This window comes from Lissotriton vulgaris, chromosome 7 (genome assembly GCF_964263255.1).
Source record: "Lissotriton vulgaris chromosome 7, aLisVul1.2, whole genome shotgun sequence".
Taxonomy (NCBI): Eukaryota; Metazoa; Chordata; class Amphibia; order Caudata; family Salamandridae; genus Lissotriton; species Lissotriton vulgaris.
The window spans coordinates 8,784,510-8,800,472 of NC_141695.1; the positions used below are offsets into that span (position 1 = coordinate 8,784,510).

General features: G+C 45.5%; 1 protein-coding gene across 2 annotated transcripts in view; it reads left to right on the forward strand.

The window, feature by feature from the left end:
- Positions 1-15,963, forward strand: part of LOC147700492 (E3 ubiquitin-protein ligase TRIM69-like) — a 122,475-nt gene that overhangs the window by 68,982 nt on the left and 37,530 nt on the right. Inside the window, exons 3-4 of one of the 2 annotated variants that reach the window (XM_086928438.1) lie at positions 5-136; positions 3,182-3,325. In XM_086928438.1, the coding sequence (XP_086784564.1) occupies positions 5-136; positions 3,182-3,325 (276 nt within the window). The remainder of the gene's footprint in view (positions 1-4; positions 137-3,181; positions 3,326-15,963) is intronic. The other variant, XM_086928439.1, reaches the window with a different exon arrangement.

Here is a 15,963-nt window from a genome sequence, read left to right on the forward strand (position 1 = left end):
GCAGTGGAGAGAGCAGTCTTCTACAGCCCCAGGGTGCAGAGCTGTGCTGGGCTCAGAGACGAGGCTGGAGATGGTCCAGGGTCTTCCGAGAATCCTCCGCGCTCTCTTCTGAAAACCTCTCTGTGCCTCCCTCCAGGTAAACACCCTTTCATCTCTTGTTTCTGTATGTTGTGGTACATGCCATGTTCATGTGTGTTAGGGTTCAGCCATGTTAGTGAGCGTGACTCTGGGACAGTAGATGCTGAAAGTGAGGGTGGGGGTTGATGACGCAGGGATGACGCAGTTTGGGGTAGTAGTGGTAAATGCAGGTTTTTTACTACTACCGAGGGCAGCTCGATGAACATATCTGCCTCATAACAGTGGTGTAGCAAGGATGCCAAGAGCAGCCCCTCCCAGCCCTGCGGCCCTCTCACAGCCCTGGGGCCCCTCACAGCCCTAGGGCCACTCACAGCCCAGCGGCCCCTCATAGCCCTGGGCCCCTCACAGCTCTGGACCCCGGTGCCGCTGCACCTGCTGCATGCTTGGTAGGTGCACCCCTGCCTCACACCCCTCCCACCTCACACTCTGACATTTAAATATGTACCTAACACGTCATGTTGTATGCACTAGACTGTTCAGGCTCATATCCCTCACAGCCCTGGGGCCTCTCACAGCCCTGGGACCCCTCACAACCCTGGGCCCTCACAGACCTGGGCCCCTGTGCTGCTGCACCTGCTGTACGCTTTGTCGGTACGCCCCTGCCCACACCCTTCCACCTCACACTCTCATGTGTAAATATGTTCCTAATATGTCATGTTGTATGCACTAGTCTGTTCAAGCTCCCACCCCTCACAGCCACTGCACCTGCTGCACGCTTGGTAGGTACTGGCAATTATCACTCGACATCTTGCGCTCCCCCTAAAGACATGCGGACCCTGGCTCTGTTCATCATGCCGATCCTCTGCTTCGTTGCACCCCCTTTCATCCGCATTGTAGAAAATTGTGGGGATCCTCTGAATTCGTACCTCAATGACGCATCCTTCTGCCCGACCTTAAGATGGTCGCCTCAGTCATTGACTCTGTGAACTCTCCATCAGCAGCTGAGAGCCAGCCATTTTGACCGATGCCTGGTGGAGCTACCTTGTGAGCTAAAGGGGAGACGGGCAATAGATTCCCTCCTTGGCCATCACCTACCCAGCCGGTCCTTGGGCAAACTCCCCTGCCTCTCTCCTGACCTTATCTCCCTCCTCCCCCTTCACCCTACCCCTCACCGGTCCATCCTTCTCTTCTTTCCAGCTATTGACCCCTGCCCTTACCCGTCCTTGCTCATAGTTACCACCATGTTTATCCAGTGGACTTTCTTATGTGAACTTTCCCTCGTCAGTTGAGACCTAGCTATTTGACTGATGCCCGATGGAGCTACATTTTTTAGCTAAAGGGGAGACGGGCTGTGGATTCCCTCCCCGGTCGCCACCTACCCAGTCGGTCTTAGGGCAGACTTCCCTTCGTCTCTCCTGCCGTCTTTTCCCTCATCCTAACCCTTCACACGTCCCCCTTTCCCCCTTCCTCCCTACTTCTCTCACCTTTCTCTCCTCTTTTAATGTGTCATTTATTTTTGACGTAATGTGTAAATGCTATCATTTTCTGTAACATTGTGTAACCGAATGTATAGCACTCTGATACCTTCGGGTCTAGCCAGAGCTATATAAAACTCATTAAATAAAAATAAAATACAAAAAATACGCCCCTGCCTCTCACCCTTCCACCTCACACCCTCACATGTAAATATGTTCCTAGCATGTCATGTTGTATGTACTAGTCTGTTCAAGCTCACATCCCTCACAGTCCTTCATCCCTGGTCTGTGGTACCTCCAGCACTGCTGATGCTCTTGTGTTACTGTGGACAGCACCTCTATCTCCAGCTGTGCAAAGTCACACAAGGAGGGTTGTGTGTCAGTGCCATTGACAGAAATAATGTCAGACTTTAATATAGTGTCTAAAATAGCAATCACATAAAGTGAATCTCTTCGAGTGTCTCTCCCTCCTCCTTCCCTCTATCTCGTTGTACCTGTCTCCCCCTCCTCCCTCCCTCTGTCTCTCCCTCCATTTCTCTTTACCTGTCTCCCCCTCCATCTCTCTGTACCTGTCTGTCTCTCCCTCCCTAAATCTCTCTGTACCTGTCTCTCTCTCCCTCTATCTCTCTGTACCTGTTTCTCCCTCCTCTGTACCTGTCTCTCCCTCCTCCCTGGATCCTCTCTTACCTGTCTCTCTCTCTCCATCTTCCCTCCCTCCATCTCTCTGTACCTGTTCATCCCTCCTCCCTGGCTCGTCTCTGATCTGTCTCTCTCTCCCTCCCTCTATCTCTCTGTACCTGCCTCTCCCTCCCTCCATCTCTCGGTACCGTCTCTCTCTCTCTCTCCCTCTCGCTCTGTACCTCTTTCTCCCTCCTCTGTACCTGTCTCTCCTTCCTCCCTGGCTCGTCTATGATCTGTCTCTCTCTCCCTCCCTCCATCTCTCTGTACCTGTCTCTCCCTCTTTCCACCCACTATTTCTCTGTACCTGTCTCTCCCTCCCTCTGTACCTGTCTCTCCCTCCCTCACTCCATCTCTATGTGCATGTCTCTCCCGCCTTCTCTCTGTCTCTATGTACCTGTCTATCCCTCACCCCTGGCACCTCTGTGACCTGTCGTTCCCTTCCTCCCCCTCCCTCTCTCTGTACCGGTTTCTCTCTATGTCCATCTGTCTGTCTCTCTGTACCAGTCTCTCTCTCCCTCCCTCTCTCTGTCTCTCCCTCCCTCTATCTCTATATCTCTCTGTACTTGTCTCTCCCTCCCTCCATCTCTCTGTACCTGTCTCTCCCTCCCTCCCTCTCTCTGCCTCTCTCTCCCTCCCTCCCCCTTCCTCTATCTCTCTGTACCTGTCTCTCCCTCCCTCTCTCTGCCTCTCTGTACCTGTCACTCCCTCTATCTCTCTGTACCTGTCTATCCCTCCTCCCTCCTTCTCTCTCTGTCTCTCTCTCTGCCTCTCTCTCCCTTCCTCCCTTCATCTCTCCGTACCTGTCTATCCCTCCTCCCTCCTCCTTTCTCTGTCTCTGTCTGTCTCTCTCTCACCCTCTCTCTCCCAGTTTCTCCCTCCCCCATTCTCTGTCTTTTCCTCCCCTAAAATCTGTCTCTTTGTACCTGTCCCTCCCTTCTCTGTACCAGTTTCCCAGGACAACCTTCATGACAGACAAGGACGTCTCCCTGGACAGAGCTGCCCCAGGGTGAGAAATGAGCCTGGAACAGAAGATTCCTCTCCATGGAGAGATTTGCAGCCTCATCTGAGACAGACTCTGTGTCTCCACAGAGGTGAGAGAAATGTACCTTTTAACTTTCTACACACACATTTGTTTTTGAATAAATATACATGTTGTTCTGTATATTTACATGTTAAATACAAGACTGGAACAGAACACTATTTGTTTTGAATGTACTTTTTGCAGGTCACTGCCTTTCATACATTGAAACCACTTGTGCTCCTGGACAGCCCTGAACACACACTCTGCATATACATCAGGTTTCCCATTGCTTGCCCTTTTTGTAAACACTGACATCCATTAGATGGACACAGGATAAACAAAATGAGGTATAGAAGTAATATGGTAATTGTGAGAAGTTAGCCTGGCATATGATGTCCATTATTCTAGTGCGATACAAAAGGGGATGATGGACGGAGTGTTTGAGCAAATCAAACACTCACCCCCAGTCAACTGGGCTTTGTTCGCCCTAAGTTGGCAGGGTATGCTCAAACGTGAGTCCCTTGCTCACTCTACCACTGGATTCAAGATAGACTGGCTGATGAGGATTATGAATCCGAAACCGGTCCCAGAATGCATGTTTCCGGTCCAGGGAAGGCATGGCTTGGCAGTTCGGGCTGGACGGTTCCCATGAGGCACAGGGTCAGACTGATTTGCATATGGCCATGTCTGACTCTGAACTGGGGTGGTGGAGTGAGCTAAAGAATGTTGATGGATTAAACCCAGATCAGTTGACTGGGGGTGAGTTTTGGATTTACTCAAACGCTCCATCCATCATCCCCTTTGGTATCGCACTATTCTAGTGGGCACCTTGCACCAGTCCCAGCTACCTTTATTGATGGTAGGTTTAGACTACCTTTATAGAAAGCTAACCTAGTGGTAGCTGTGGAGAGCAGCCTTCAGGCTAAGTCTTGAAGGAATACAAAGCAGCTTGTTTTACCAGTATATCATCCCCTGAATAATCAAATGACAGGAGAACTACACCAGGTATATATTAAATATATATCAATTTTCAGAAGCTTTATTCGACAGATTGTCATAAAAGCAACATACAATACACTATAAATAATACATAACCATACACAAGTTAAAAAGTTATTAAATTCAATGATGCTGTCGTTTTATAATACAATTTATCTAAAAAGCACATTTGTTGCCAGTTAAAAATTATTACAATATTTAAGAACAACAGGTAATTTATTAACTAACATTGTGTGGCTGAAAAGTGCGAGTGCGTATAATCCAAGCCCACTTTAAGAATTTCGCAACTGCAACCGCTATACAGGGAGAACAATCTGACTCCAATATTCTTAAGGCTTCCTTATGCCTCCGGGTACCCAGATTTGAGCAAATGGGTTTTAACCATTTGCGATGAGGTGCTACATAGAGGGGGCATGCAAGAAATACATGTGCCATGGACTAAACCACGTTTAAACAGTTCTGGCATTTGTCATCTCTTAATGATGTCCATTTAGAGGTAAAAGCTTTTACAGAGAGTGTCCTGACCCTAAATTGAAAGTACAATTCACAGTCTTGCGGGCTTTCTATGATGTCCCAGTATGCCTCACAAAGAGGACGTGATTTATAATCTAGGAAGCGATCTGTTAGGTTGGTACTAGTTCTACCCCTCTGAACTTTTGCCCAGACCATTTCCCAGTATTTCTCTTTCAGTTGCTTTTTAGATGGAAATGTTGTCATGTCAGATTCTTACCATAACTGGTTGAGTTCCAGATCTTTTAAAAGTGACCTTAGCTCCTTGAGCCACTGGATAGTATGAAAGCTATCTGCCTTGATCACATCCCTCAATGCTATAGCATAATGTTCCAATTCTGTGGTGGTACAGATACGTCTCCAGTATAATAATGGCCGCAATCCCGCTATATCCACCACGTTTTCCTACCTAAATCAAGAAACAGGACAGTGGGGGTGCTTTGGGGAACGCTAACCAAACTACGTAGAAATGTTCTCTCTGATGTTGCCAGTTGGCTTAAATTTGAAAATCCCCAAAACTCTGAGCCATACAGAATAGCACCTAATACTTTTGTATGATAAATCTCCACAACCGGTGTAATAGGCCTTGTAAAAGAAGATTTATGTTTGGAGGATAGGGCTCCAGTGAGTTGGTGGAATTTTAAAATAGCCATGTCTGAATGGCCTTTCCAACCCATATTGCTCTGAAGTGAAATACCTAGATAAGTAAAGGCCTCTACTTCCTCTAGGGGGTATCATTTAGGATAATTTTGCCTTTAAATCTTTTCCGCTGGTTCAGGGACATGAACTTGGTTTTTGAGGTGTTAAACGCAAGCCCACGTGATTGACAAAATTCCCCAAATGCATTAACAGCCTTCTGCAGCCCGCTCGGTTTCCGCGAAATAATCAGCGTGTCATCTGCGAACATGAGGACAGGTACTCGGATCCCCGATAGAACAGGGGCATCTGTAGGGGAACTACGAAGGTGGTCCACTATACCATTAATGTATAGTGAAACCAGTGTGGTGCCAAGACACATCCCTGTCGAACACCTCACTCGACAGGGAATGCATCAGTGACCTCACCTCATACTGAATATATATGTATTTATTCTAACCACAACCCCTCTCGTCTCTTTATGAGGCTAGAAGTAAAAGTACAACACAGGACCTTAAATAGCACATAGTAAATTAGCACAGTATACTTTTTGCCCTAGGGGCCTCACGAACCATATACAAATAAGTGGTATAAGTACCTCTCTAGGAGACCAGGCCTAGAGCCTGTACAACCACTGGGGCAACCAGGAACCACCCAAGGTAGGGACGCAGGAGACCCACGGGGGACGTGTGAGTTTCTAAACACAGCCGCAAATCACCATTGACTTCTATGGAGAAAGTTAAAGTTACAAGTTTAGAGTTTAAGGACGCTTAGGAGTGGACTACAGTAAAACACCTTCAGTACTGGACACTTCGAGAGTCAAGACCCACGGGAGCACTGAAGTGCTCGTGTTACCTTACCCAGGGAAGCCGGGTGCATAGGTGTCATTTTGTGTCGGGTTTCGTCGTCGTTTCTAATGGAGAGCTGCAAAGAAGTGCCGCAGGCCACCAGGAGAAAAGTGTCCAGATGGATCCAAGGGGGGATCGGAAATCTGAAGAACCTTAAAGCAGAGGGGACAGAGTCTGGGTCACTAGCCAGTGACCAGGATGGCGACAAGAAGATTCCATTCGATGTTGGGTGCTTTCAAGTGATGTAGGTGAAGCTTGACTCTTCAGCTACGAGGACCAGGAGACATCGACAACAACCAGGAGCTGGATTGCAGCTAACTCACGAAGGATGTCGAGTGCTGCAGTGTCAGTATCCAGATTGGACCCAACAAGCCTTGGCAACAGCAACCCACGCAGAAAGCAAAGATTGGCTTTGGTGCAGACCATCAAGGTCTGAAGGACACACCCTTTGGATGGAAGTAAGGGCAGGTCTGGAGCAAGCAGGGAAGCCCAAGAAATAAAGGATTTAACGTCGTGGGGATTCACCAGTCAACGGACTAGAGATCGCAAAGGAGCCTCGAGCAGGAATGCCGAAAGCAGGCCCAAGGAACACTCGTGGAGTGTAGGCCCACAATCTTCGACGCAAAAGGTGTTCAGGGCTTGGACTACAAGTAGCCCAATGCACATCTTCGGGAAAGCTCAAGAATTTGATGCACTAGCAAGTGTGCAGGATGTCCAGGAGTTCTGGTCTCACATCTCTCGTGATAGCTACAGGGAGCCTCGAAAATGCAGACCGGCAAGATGCTTCTTTGGTGCCTGTTTGAACAGGGGAGTCCCTCCTTGACACCCAAGGGAGATTTCTTCCATCTTCCAGTCAAAATGGAATGTCGAAGGTCCAAAATTTCTGTTTCAGAGTTTGGTCCAGGATAATCTAAAGTCCTAGGGACTGGGTTCCTATACTTATACCAAGTTTAGGGGTTGGACTAACTCTAAGGTCTCACCTAACTAGGTGTAAAAAATAGAAACTTTCTCAGGGGTCTCTCTGATACACCTGGTTCTTTAAACCAACAAAGAAGAGATTGGCACAGAAGCTGAAATATAAAAGTAACATCTTTAATAACCTCAGATTAGGGAGACTACCTCACACAGTACCCTCAGAAACTGTATGAGGCAGTCTAAAGAGTACAGAAAACAGGGGCCTTATATAAGCTTATCGAAGCTCCCACTCTCTCTTCCGAAAGACCTTGAAGACCTGGCTTTTCAGGGAGGCCTATCTATAACGGGCGCACTTCCCCTCTCTCCATACAGCATTTCCATCCTTAGGGCCTTGACGCCCATGGGCATAGTTGCGCTATATAAATCCCCATTCAATTCAATTCAATTACAGCTTAGGGTTACATAGTCAGCATAAGACCAAGGGGAGGTCCTGGCTCATGTAAGCATGCAAAATGACTAAGATGGGCATACAAGATCTACTTGCTCAACAAAGTGGGAGGAGAGTTACTTCTCCATACATCAGCAAGAATAGCCTGACAGTTATACTAGAGAAGCAGGTGCATTCTACTAGCTAGGCCCTTCTGAGCATGTGCAAGGCTCTGAAGAGGGAAAAAGCACATGGCGAGCACATGGCTACCTAAAATGGCTGCCAAATACAAAATTGCTTTCAGCTCATGCTAATAAATCCCTGCAATCTTTAACAGATAGTCCTTTTAGCATGAGCTAAAGACATTCATATGATCCAGTAGGAACACAGTAAATATTTGCACATTCATTTGCATAGATTTATCAATATCTTAATTCATTGCTAGGTGGGCATTTTCCATTCTAAACATTTCATTAAGCGGGTACATATGAGGTATAAGCAAGAAAAAGGGAACAAAGCATTTGGTCATAATTAACATACAGAAAGCAGGAGAGAGTAATGACCATTATCACAAACAGAATTTTCATTTTTTCTAGTCATAAGCAAATCCTAGAACCATCTAGTAAAAACATTTTCAGGACTCGTGTGCATTTCAGTACCCATTCATTTCAATTTCAGAATAACCAACAGCACATATTTACTAAAAATATTTTCAATAGACCTTTCCATTTGCCTTTTGTGAGGGCTAGAACATTAATCATTTTTGGGACCAGGAGGACCACAGAGGGTAATAGGAATTAGGACGAAGAGCTGCAAAGGCTGCTCCTTCTGAAAAACGGGACCACCAAAGGGGTACGTTATTAACATAAAAAAAGAAGTCTTTGGGGAAATTGAAGCCTCTGTACAACCAACCCTAGGGGAGTCTTCTCCCTGTGTTCGTTTGAGCCTCACAGGCAGGATCTTGTTGTTTCCACAGTGGAGCTGCACAACTCGCAACTCAAGAATCACAACCCAGTTTCAAGGAAAAAGTTTCTTCTTTCAGGATATGGCAGTCACCCACCAGGGCAAATGCTCTCAGCGATCCTGTCCAGTGTCTCAGGCAGTGCACCAGTTTCCTTCACTTCAATCTAACAGGTACCAGAGACACAGCACCTGTACTCTAAACTCAAGTCCTTCCCTAACTCCTGTATTGCTCTGCTGGCATACTGCTCATTTGTTGGGGTCATACATTGCATCTAGTGTGCTCAGGTATCTCTTGACCAACAAGCAAAGGAGCAAACTTGCATTCACTTTGGTACCAGGATTCAGAGGCCTGATGCTGGGATCTCTGAAGCAACCCTTGTTCCAAAAGGGGTCACCTCAAGCAAAGCGTTCTTGCCATTCTGGTCGGTCTGTTACTCTCAGCTGTGCATCAAAAACTTGATCCACAATTACTCCTTTCTGGTTTGTGACCCCGTCTTTCGCCCAAGACAGTGGCAGGGGTACACAATTAACGTCCCAGGGCTTCCGCCTTCACTGAGATCCTAGTTGCCAGCAATGCCTGTGCTGGTTACCTTCACTTTGGCTTCAAGCTGGATTGGTGCTGACGCTGACTCCCCAGGCTGAATCTGATGTCCGGGCCCCTCTGGCAATGGTTGTAAGGCAGCACATATCTATTGGTGGACAGAACAAAAGGTCTTTAGACAAGGCACAGAAGTGGTCTATCAATAGAGAGGATAGTCTCAGAATACTTCCTAGTCTTGGGACGCCCCATACATTAGCAAGGCACCCAAGAACCACTTCATTTATTTATGTAAGAGTAAAAAAAAACAACAGCCTGGACCTATTGGGAAGTATAAAAGGAACTCTTTGGTGAACTGACAAGAGTAATACATCACCCAGTCCCAAGCAGCCAAGGAAGTCTGTATTTATTTACTAAATGTGTAGCAGGGTTTCCGTTCTCCCACAGAACTGTGCACAGAGATCTAGAACCTGGGTGAATTAGGGTGACCCAAAACTCACCTTAGTATCAGAAATCCCCTTACCGAGCTAGCTACAGTGTCTCATTGGTCATAACAAACTCCCAATGACTTAGACAAACCAGAACATGAACTTAGGGTACATCAGGTATCGTGGAACACATGAACACTCTTTCGCTCTATAATCATTTCAAACCAGAACAGGGAGTAAAAGAAGACACGTGCAAGTTTGAAATATTTATTTTTCAATGCAAGGTTCTCAAACGCAGTATCTTATATAATACCAGAATACATATTATAAAAATCAGAGTTATCAGCATAGTCACTAATCAATAGTAAGCGAACGGTGATAGCATATTATAATGCAAAAATCAATAGAAATCTGTATCACCTATATTTCGCGCACCCTATTTAGCATACTATATTATATCTAAGAAGGTCTCATTTGGGTTTTAGCAGGGCGGACCCATACCTCTAAATGTCAGTAGGAGAAGATCACATCATCAGCTACCAGCTCTCTGCATGCAAAGCACCATCAAGTGTCTTTTTGCATTCTCAGTAACTCTATCTTAAACCCGCGTAGAGCCCAATGTTGGCAGCAACATTATTTGTGTTATGTCTAATGTGGTGCGAGGATCAGGCCTCCCAGCAACCTTGTGTTAGGTTATTCTTAGAGGCTTTAGCTCTCAGTGTGCAGACAGTGTACCAAGTGTACCAAGCACGACTGATATCAGAGCAATAACATATTATTCTCAAATAAATCACATCTTTCGTCTAGGTTGAAAGCTACAATAATAATTATGTGCCGTGTGCAAACTGAAGCCGAAGGAAAATATGTCGTTTAAACATTTAATAAACTCATGCTAACTTAACACAATATATAGAAAAGCAGTAACTATATGACACCCCCCCCCCAATGATCCGAGGACGGTCAATAAACAAGCCAATAATATAATAAAGGCATAACATGAAAGCAGAGTTCAACAATATTGAGCCAAGCTAAATGTATGTAGATGTATATAAAAAATAACAATACAAAAATATGTATGAATGCCTATAGTGGCCAAACAAAATGTAATAAAAAATCTCGAACTTGAGGCCTAATATAAAATCATAGGCCTAGAACATATGAAGTAGATTGTCCGTAAGAAAAATGGCACCATTCAGAATTAATAAAAAGTCACGTGCCAGTATAGTGAAAGTCTCCAAAGCCACTCATGGGTGGATAGAATATGCAAAATAGGTAGCCACAGCTTCCAACATGAAATCACTGTCATCATCCGAAAACAGTTCAGCCATCCAATTAAGCAATGGGAAAGAACATACGTGCTCCTCCAACACCGGACCCTCTAGCAACATCAGAGGACAACTCGGTGGGTTCTCAAGAACGCTATGTGCCAGAAACTCATGCACCGCTGCGGGGATGTCCCACTGACCCATTAGTCCATGCATCGCTGCCAAGGCCATAATCCTTTCGTCAGAACAAACCAACTCGTGAGCAACTACGGGGCCCATCAGGTGATTAAAATCGACTTCAGGAGATAACGGCAAGCAGAGACACAAATCAATGGCCCAGTCAAAATCGCAGCTCAGGCAATGAAACACAGGCTGGACACATGTGAAATAGGAAAATCGAAACGATAATCCAAAAGCCGTGCTTAAGGTCGCAAGCGGCAGGGTGCCATAGTAATCAAGCATCCGGTTGCGAAACAGTGTCAGAAGGGGCTGAGCGGCTTCTTGCACAGGATGGGCATCCATGTTTTAGGAAGCAGAATAATATTAAAACGCCTGCAGCTAACGCCAGCAAAACAGGGAATCCGCCAAACAAACTCGAAAATATTGAATGGAAGAAAGCGGGGATGACACCAAAAATCTTTTCAAATGTAGTCACGAGACCACTGCTAACCAATTTAAAAAAATGAGCTAAGCCAGACGTGGAGAAGGCATTAAAGATTTGATGAACTAATTCGCAGAAATGAAATGGCAAGTCAGTATTTAAAAGTGCCTGCACCTCTGTGCGTGTGTTAGCTATGTGAAGGACATAAGTTTTACGGGCCGAGCTCAGGGCCATTTCCTTTTGAGACAAAAGAGCCCTTATTCTGCTCATACCATTGAACTCCGCTTTCAAGGTTGGGATCCGCGGCCAGATGGAAACATCTGAACTCCCATGCGTGGGTGGAAACAACACGTTCTTGGAACACACCACACGTTCTGATACATTAACCACATAGGCGATACCGACCATTAACCCACAACACTCCTCGTTATTCAAAAGCAAATAACTACCGTTTGTCAATAACATCCTTCGCATGCTCAGAAAAACATTTCGCTGGATCCCCCCCGAAACAAGGAAAACAGTCACCCACGCTCTAGTCACGAGCCGACTGGACTACGGAAACACCCTCTACGCAGGTACCACCGCTAAACTCCAGAAGAAACTACAACGAATCCAAAACGCCTCAGCCAGGCTCATATTAGACATCCCACGCAACGAACACATCTCTGGCCACCTTAAAGACCTCCACTGGCTACCCGTCAATAAGAGGATCACTTTCCGACTGCTTACCCACGCACACAAATCACTCTACAACATCGGACCAGATTGCCTCAACTCTCGACTGTCCTTCTACACCCCCTCCCGCCAACTTCGCTCTTCCAGCCAAGCCTTCGCCACTGTACCTCGCATCAACAAGACCACCATGGGAGGCAGATCCTTTTCATACCTGGCTGCCAAAACATGGAACTCACTCCCCGCTTACCTTCGCCTCACCCAGAATCACCTAGCGTTCAGAAAGCAGCTTAAAACGTGGATATTTGACAAATAATCCTCCTCCCCTTCCTAAGCGCCTTGAAACCCTCTGGGTATGTAGTGCGCTATACAAATTCTATGACTTGACTTGACTTGACTTTTAAAACACAGGCTAAATTAGGCCGGTCCTGATTACAAGGACCATGTAACTGGATGTGTCTGCATATCAGTGAACGGTCAGGCGACTGTGTGCATTCTTCACCATTCAGATTCACTTCCTTTCCATCCTTCAGGCATCTGTACGTGTATGGTAAAGACCATGCCTCGTGTAGGAAAGCACTGCCTAGTGGTTCATATCGCCCTATTGCAATATATCGCATACAATTAGTAAATTTATACAAAGCAAATGGCAAAGTAATAACACCATGGATAATCCATGTAGCAGCAGCTGCCTCAGCTACAGAAAAGGGCAAAGATTCTAACTTTTCAATGTGCAACATAGAAAATGATGCATCCCGCATGGAAAGCATGCGCTGCTTGTCAGTCAAATTAAATGGGGCAAATAGCGATGACACGTTCATGTAACTCCAAGGCACGCGACCCGCTTTCAGAGTCTGTAGTGTCCATGCAAACTGCATCACAGAACGCAATTGATTTTGTCCATGGTACAATACAGACACTTCATCATTCACAATGTCAATTACAGAAGAGACAATATTGTTCAACGTGTAAATTCGGGAAGAAAGCATGTTAATACTGTTATCGACAACTGCAAGCACTTTCTCCAAATTTGCTTGGTCAATTGCCCTTAGGCGCTTAGCAGCTTCAATTTGCGAAAATTTCCAAATTTCATTTAAAACTGCATAAATCCACCGTTTAGACCTACCCTTAGCCGGGCCTTTCATAAAATCATTCAAATCCACATTTTCAGTCAACTGAGACAGATGTAGTTTAACTGCAGCTAAAGTGGAATGTTGTAACCAATTCTGACACAGTTTCCCCACAGAATAAGTGGTGACAGTATAATCAGTTTCAAAACGGGGATCAGGTCTGACTTGTGTGAACCCTTCAGCCAAACCCAGAAAACGACGTTGGCAAGAATCAGCACTTCTTTGCCACATCAGCCAACCCTTTGGATCCAAACTGGATACATTAAAGGATGAATTGTGTAATAGAGCCTGTAACTCACGAATAGACAATTCAGAAAAATTACCCCAACCTGAATATTCTTCCAATTCGGGGATAATTGGTGTATTTAATTTTTTAGAAGTAGCCAATCCAAAGCATGTTGTTTGGGAAATTGTAGAATTTAGAAACAACATGTGATTCGGGATGAGACATGCATGGTGCAAAGCCTCAGTGCCTTGTACCTGCCAATCTTTGGTACCCCAAACCGATTTAAGGTCAATTATTCCTTTCCAGAATTCGTAGCCATCTACAGCCAATTTGTCTAGAAAGGACTTCGAATACAGCAATTTTGTATCGGTAAGTCTAACTTTGGACATGGAGTTTTGTGTCATTTTGAAATAAAATGACTCAGGATTTGATTGATTAAAGTCTGTAAAATAAGTGTATTTTTTCAGAAATGTACTGGAGCTGCCTATTAATGGAGCTGGGCAGGGTTCCCACTGTGTGCAATTCACAGCAACCCTCCTGGAATTCATCTTATGCAGAAAATTATTACCATAATGTTGGAAGCAAAACAAATCACCATAATTAACAGAAACTAAATAGAAATCCTCAGCATCAAAAGCTGCATAATATTTTAAATCAGAGAATAATGCTTCTACGGCCTGAATATCCCAATCATCAGAACGTATATTTTGTTTAATCACATCCCCCATGTTTACTCTAAGCACATTAGGAACATTAATCACTTCAGTGGGCCCATGTATCTGAAATCTAACTGCATCCCACACAATCCCATCAAGGACAGGCCAAGCAGTAATGTTGACTGTATTCAAGTCTCGTTTCAGTCTGTGTGCTGAATGTGAAGAGGAAAGGGGGACCAATGTTCCATTAAGGTAACGAATTCCTGTTCTTTCTTTAACATAGTGGCCATCGATCAGGCGGAAAAAATAAAACACAAAACCAATTGACATAAAAAGGTAAAATGAAAATAGAATCAACCAAATGTATGTCCAAGGGGGAATTAAAAAATGTTTTTTAAATAGAGTGGCATATTTTGCAATAGTTGAGGGTTTCTTTGAAAGTTCTGAAACAGAGTCAAAAGAGAATCTGGACTGTTCGGCCAAACGAGTCTGCAAACCTGGCATGGATAAATCAGCAGGATAGGTGTAGGTCAGCTCATCAATGTTAGTAACAGGTATAGTATTTAATAAAGGACTGGATATAGCAGGCATCTCGAGGGACACCTCCGGTTCTGCACCAGAAGTAATAGCCAGCACAGAATGCCTCACCATGGAAGGACAGGATACAGCCGGTGTCATGCTATGAAGAATCGGCCACCCTGTGTGTCTTGACATTGTCAATAGAAATAAATCTGTATTCCTTACGACCTGGAAGTGGTGGTAATATGACTGTTCTTGTGCCCTTCACTCCAAGAACTCGAACCGGTGAACGATATGAGGGACCAAACTCTTTCTTGTTATCGATCTTCTCTCGAACCAGTTCTCCAATCTTCTTGGGGTAGCCAGCCAACTACCGGGATCTGCAACGCATCATCCGATGTGGAGGGCAAATGTTCCTTTGCTAGACAGTCTCTGGTCTTTTGTAGATCCTGTAAAACATTGCAATGTTCATCTACGTCAAAGGCCGCGTCCTGGGCCTTGCAGTCTAGACCGTCGAGGTCAGGGACGTACATCTTGATACCAAAGAGCATTTCGTATGGGGTCCGCACACCCAGATACCTTCTAGGGAGGTTATTAAGCGCACGCTCCACGCCATTGAGGTGGGCTAACCAGTTTCTGCCAGTGCCTATAACTCAAGCTGTCAAAGATTGCTTTAAGTCACGGTTCATTAGTTCAACTACACTGTTTCCCTCGGGTCTGTACGGAGACGAAAACTTGACCTGGACCCCCAACGAAACCATAGCATCCTTATACGCCTTAGAGGCGAAAGCCGGACCCTGGTCCGAATGGAAGGTACCACAGGCAAAAATCCCTACAAAGACTCGCAAATCCTTAATGACAGTCCGTGAATCAGCGCTCCGATGGGGCCAAACCCACACAAAGCGTGTGCATGAATCAACTGCTACTAAGATATACTTATATGCAGTATCAGAAGAAAAAGGACCGCAGTGATCTAAATAAACGGACCCCAGTGGTTTATTAGAAATGTACAACTGTGTCTGAGGCGGACACGCAGCAGTTGAAGGTTTAATCTGCTGGCAAATGTCACATTGAAGGACATAATCGCGCATCTGTTTGTACAGTCCCCGCCACCAGAACATCTGTTGTAGCTGAGTTACAGTGGCCGAGACGCCCGCATGCGCAGACGCCACACCTTCATGAGCCGCTGTAATCAAAGAAGCCCTGCGATCCGAGTTGGGAATTAAACGTTCACCAACTTCAGGAATTTTCACATAAGGAACCTTATCGGGACTTAAGTGGTATGTGTACTTTGAAGGGAACCCCGCAGGATATTTACCTCCCTTCTCAGTGGCAGCAACAGCCGCCAAGATGTCATCATCTATCTTACTTTTTG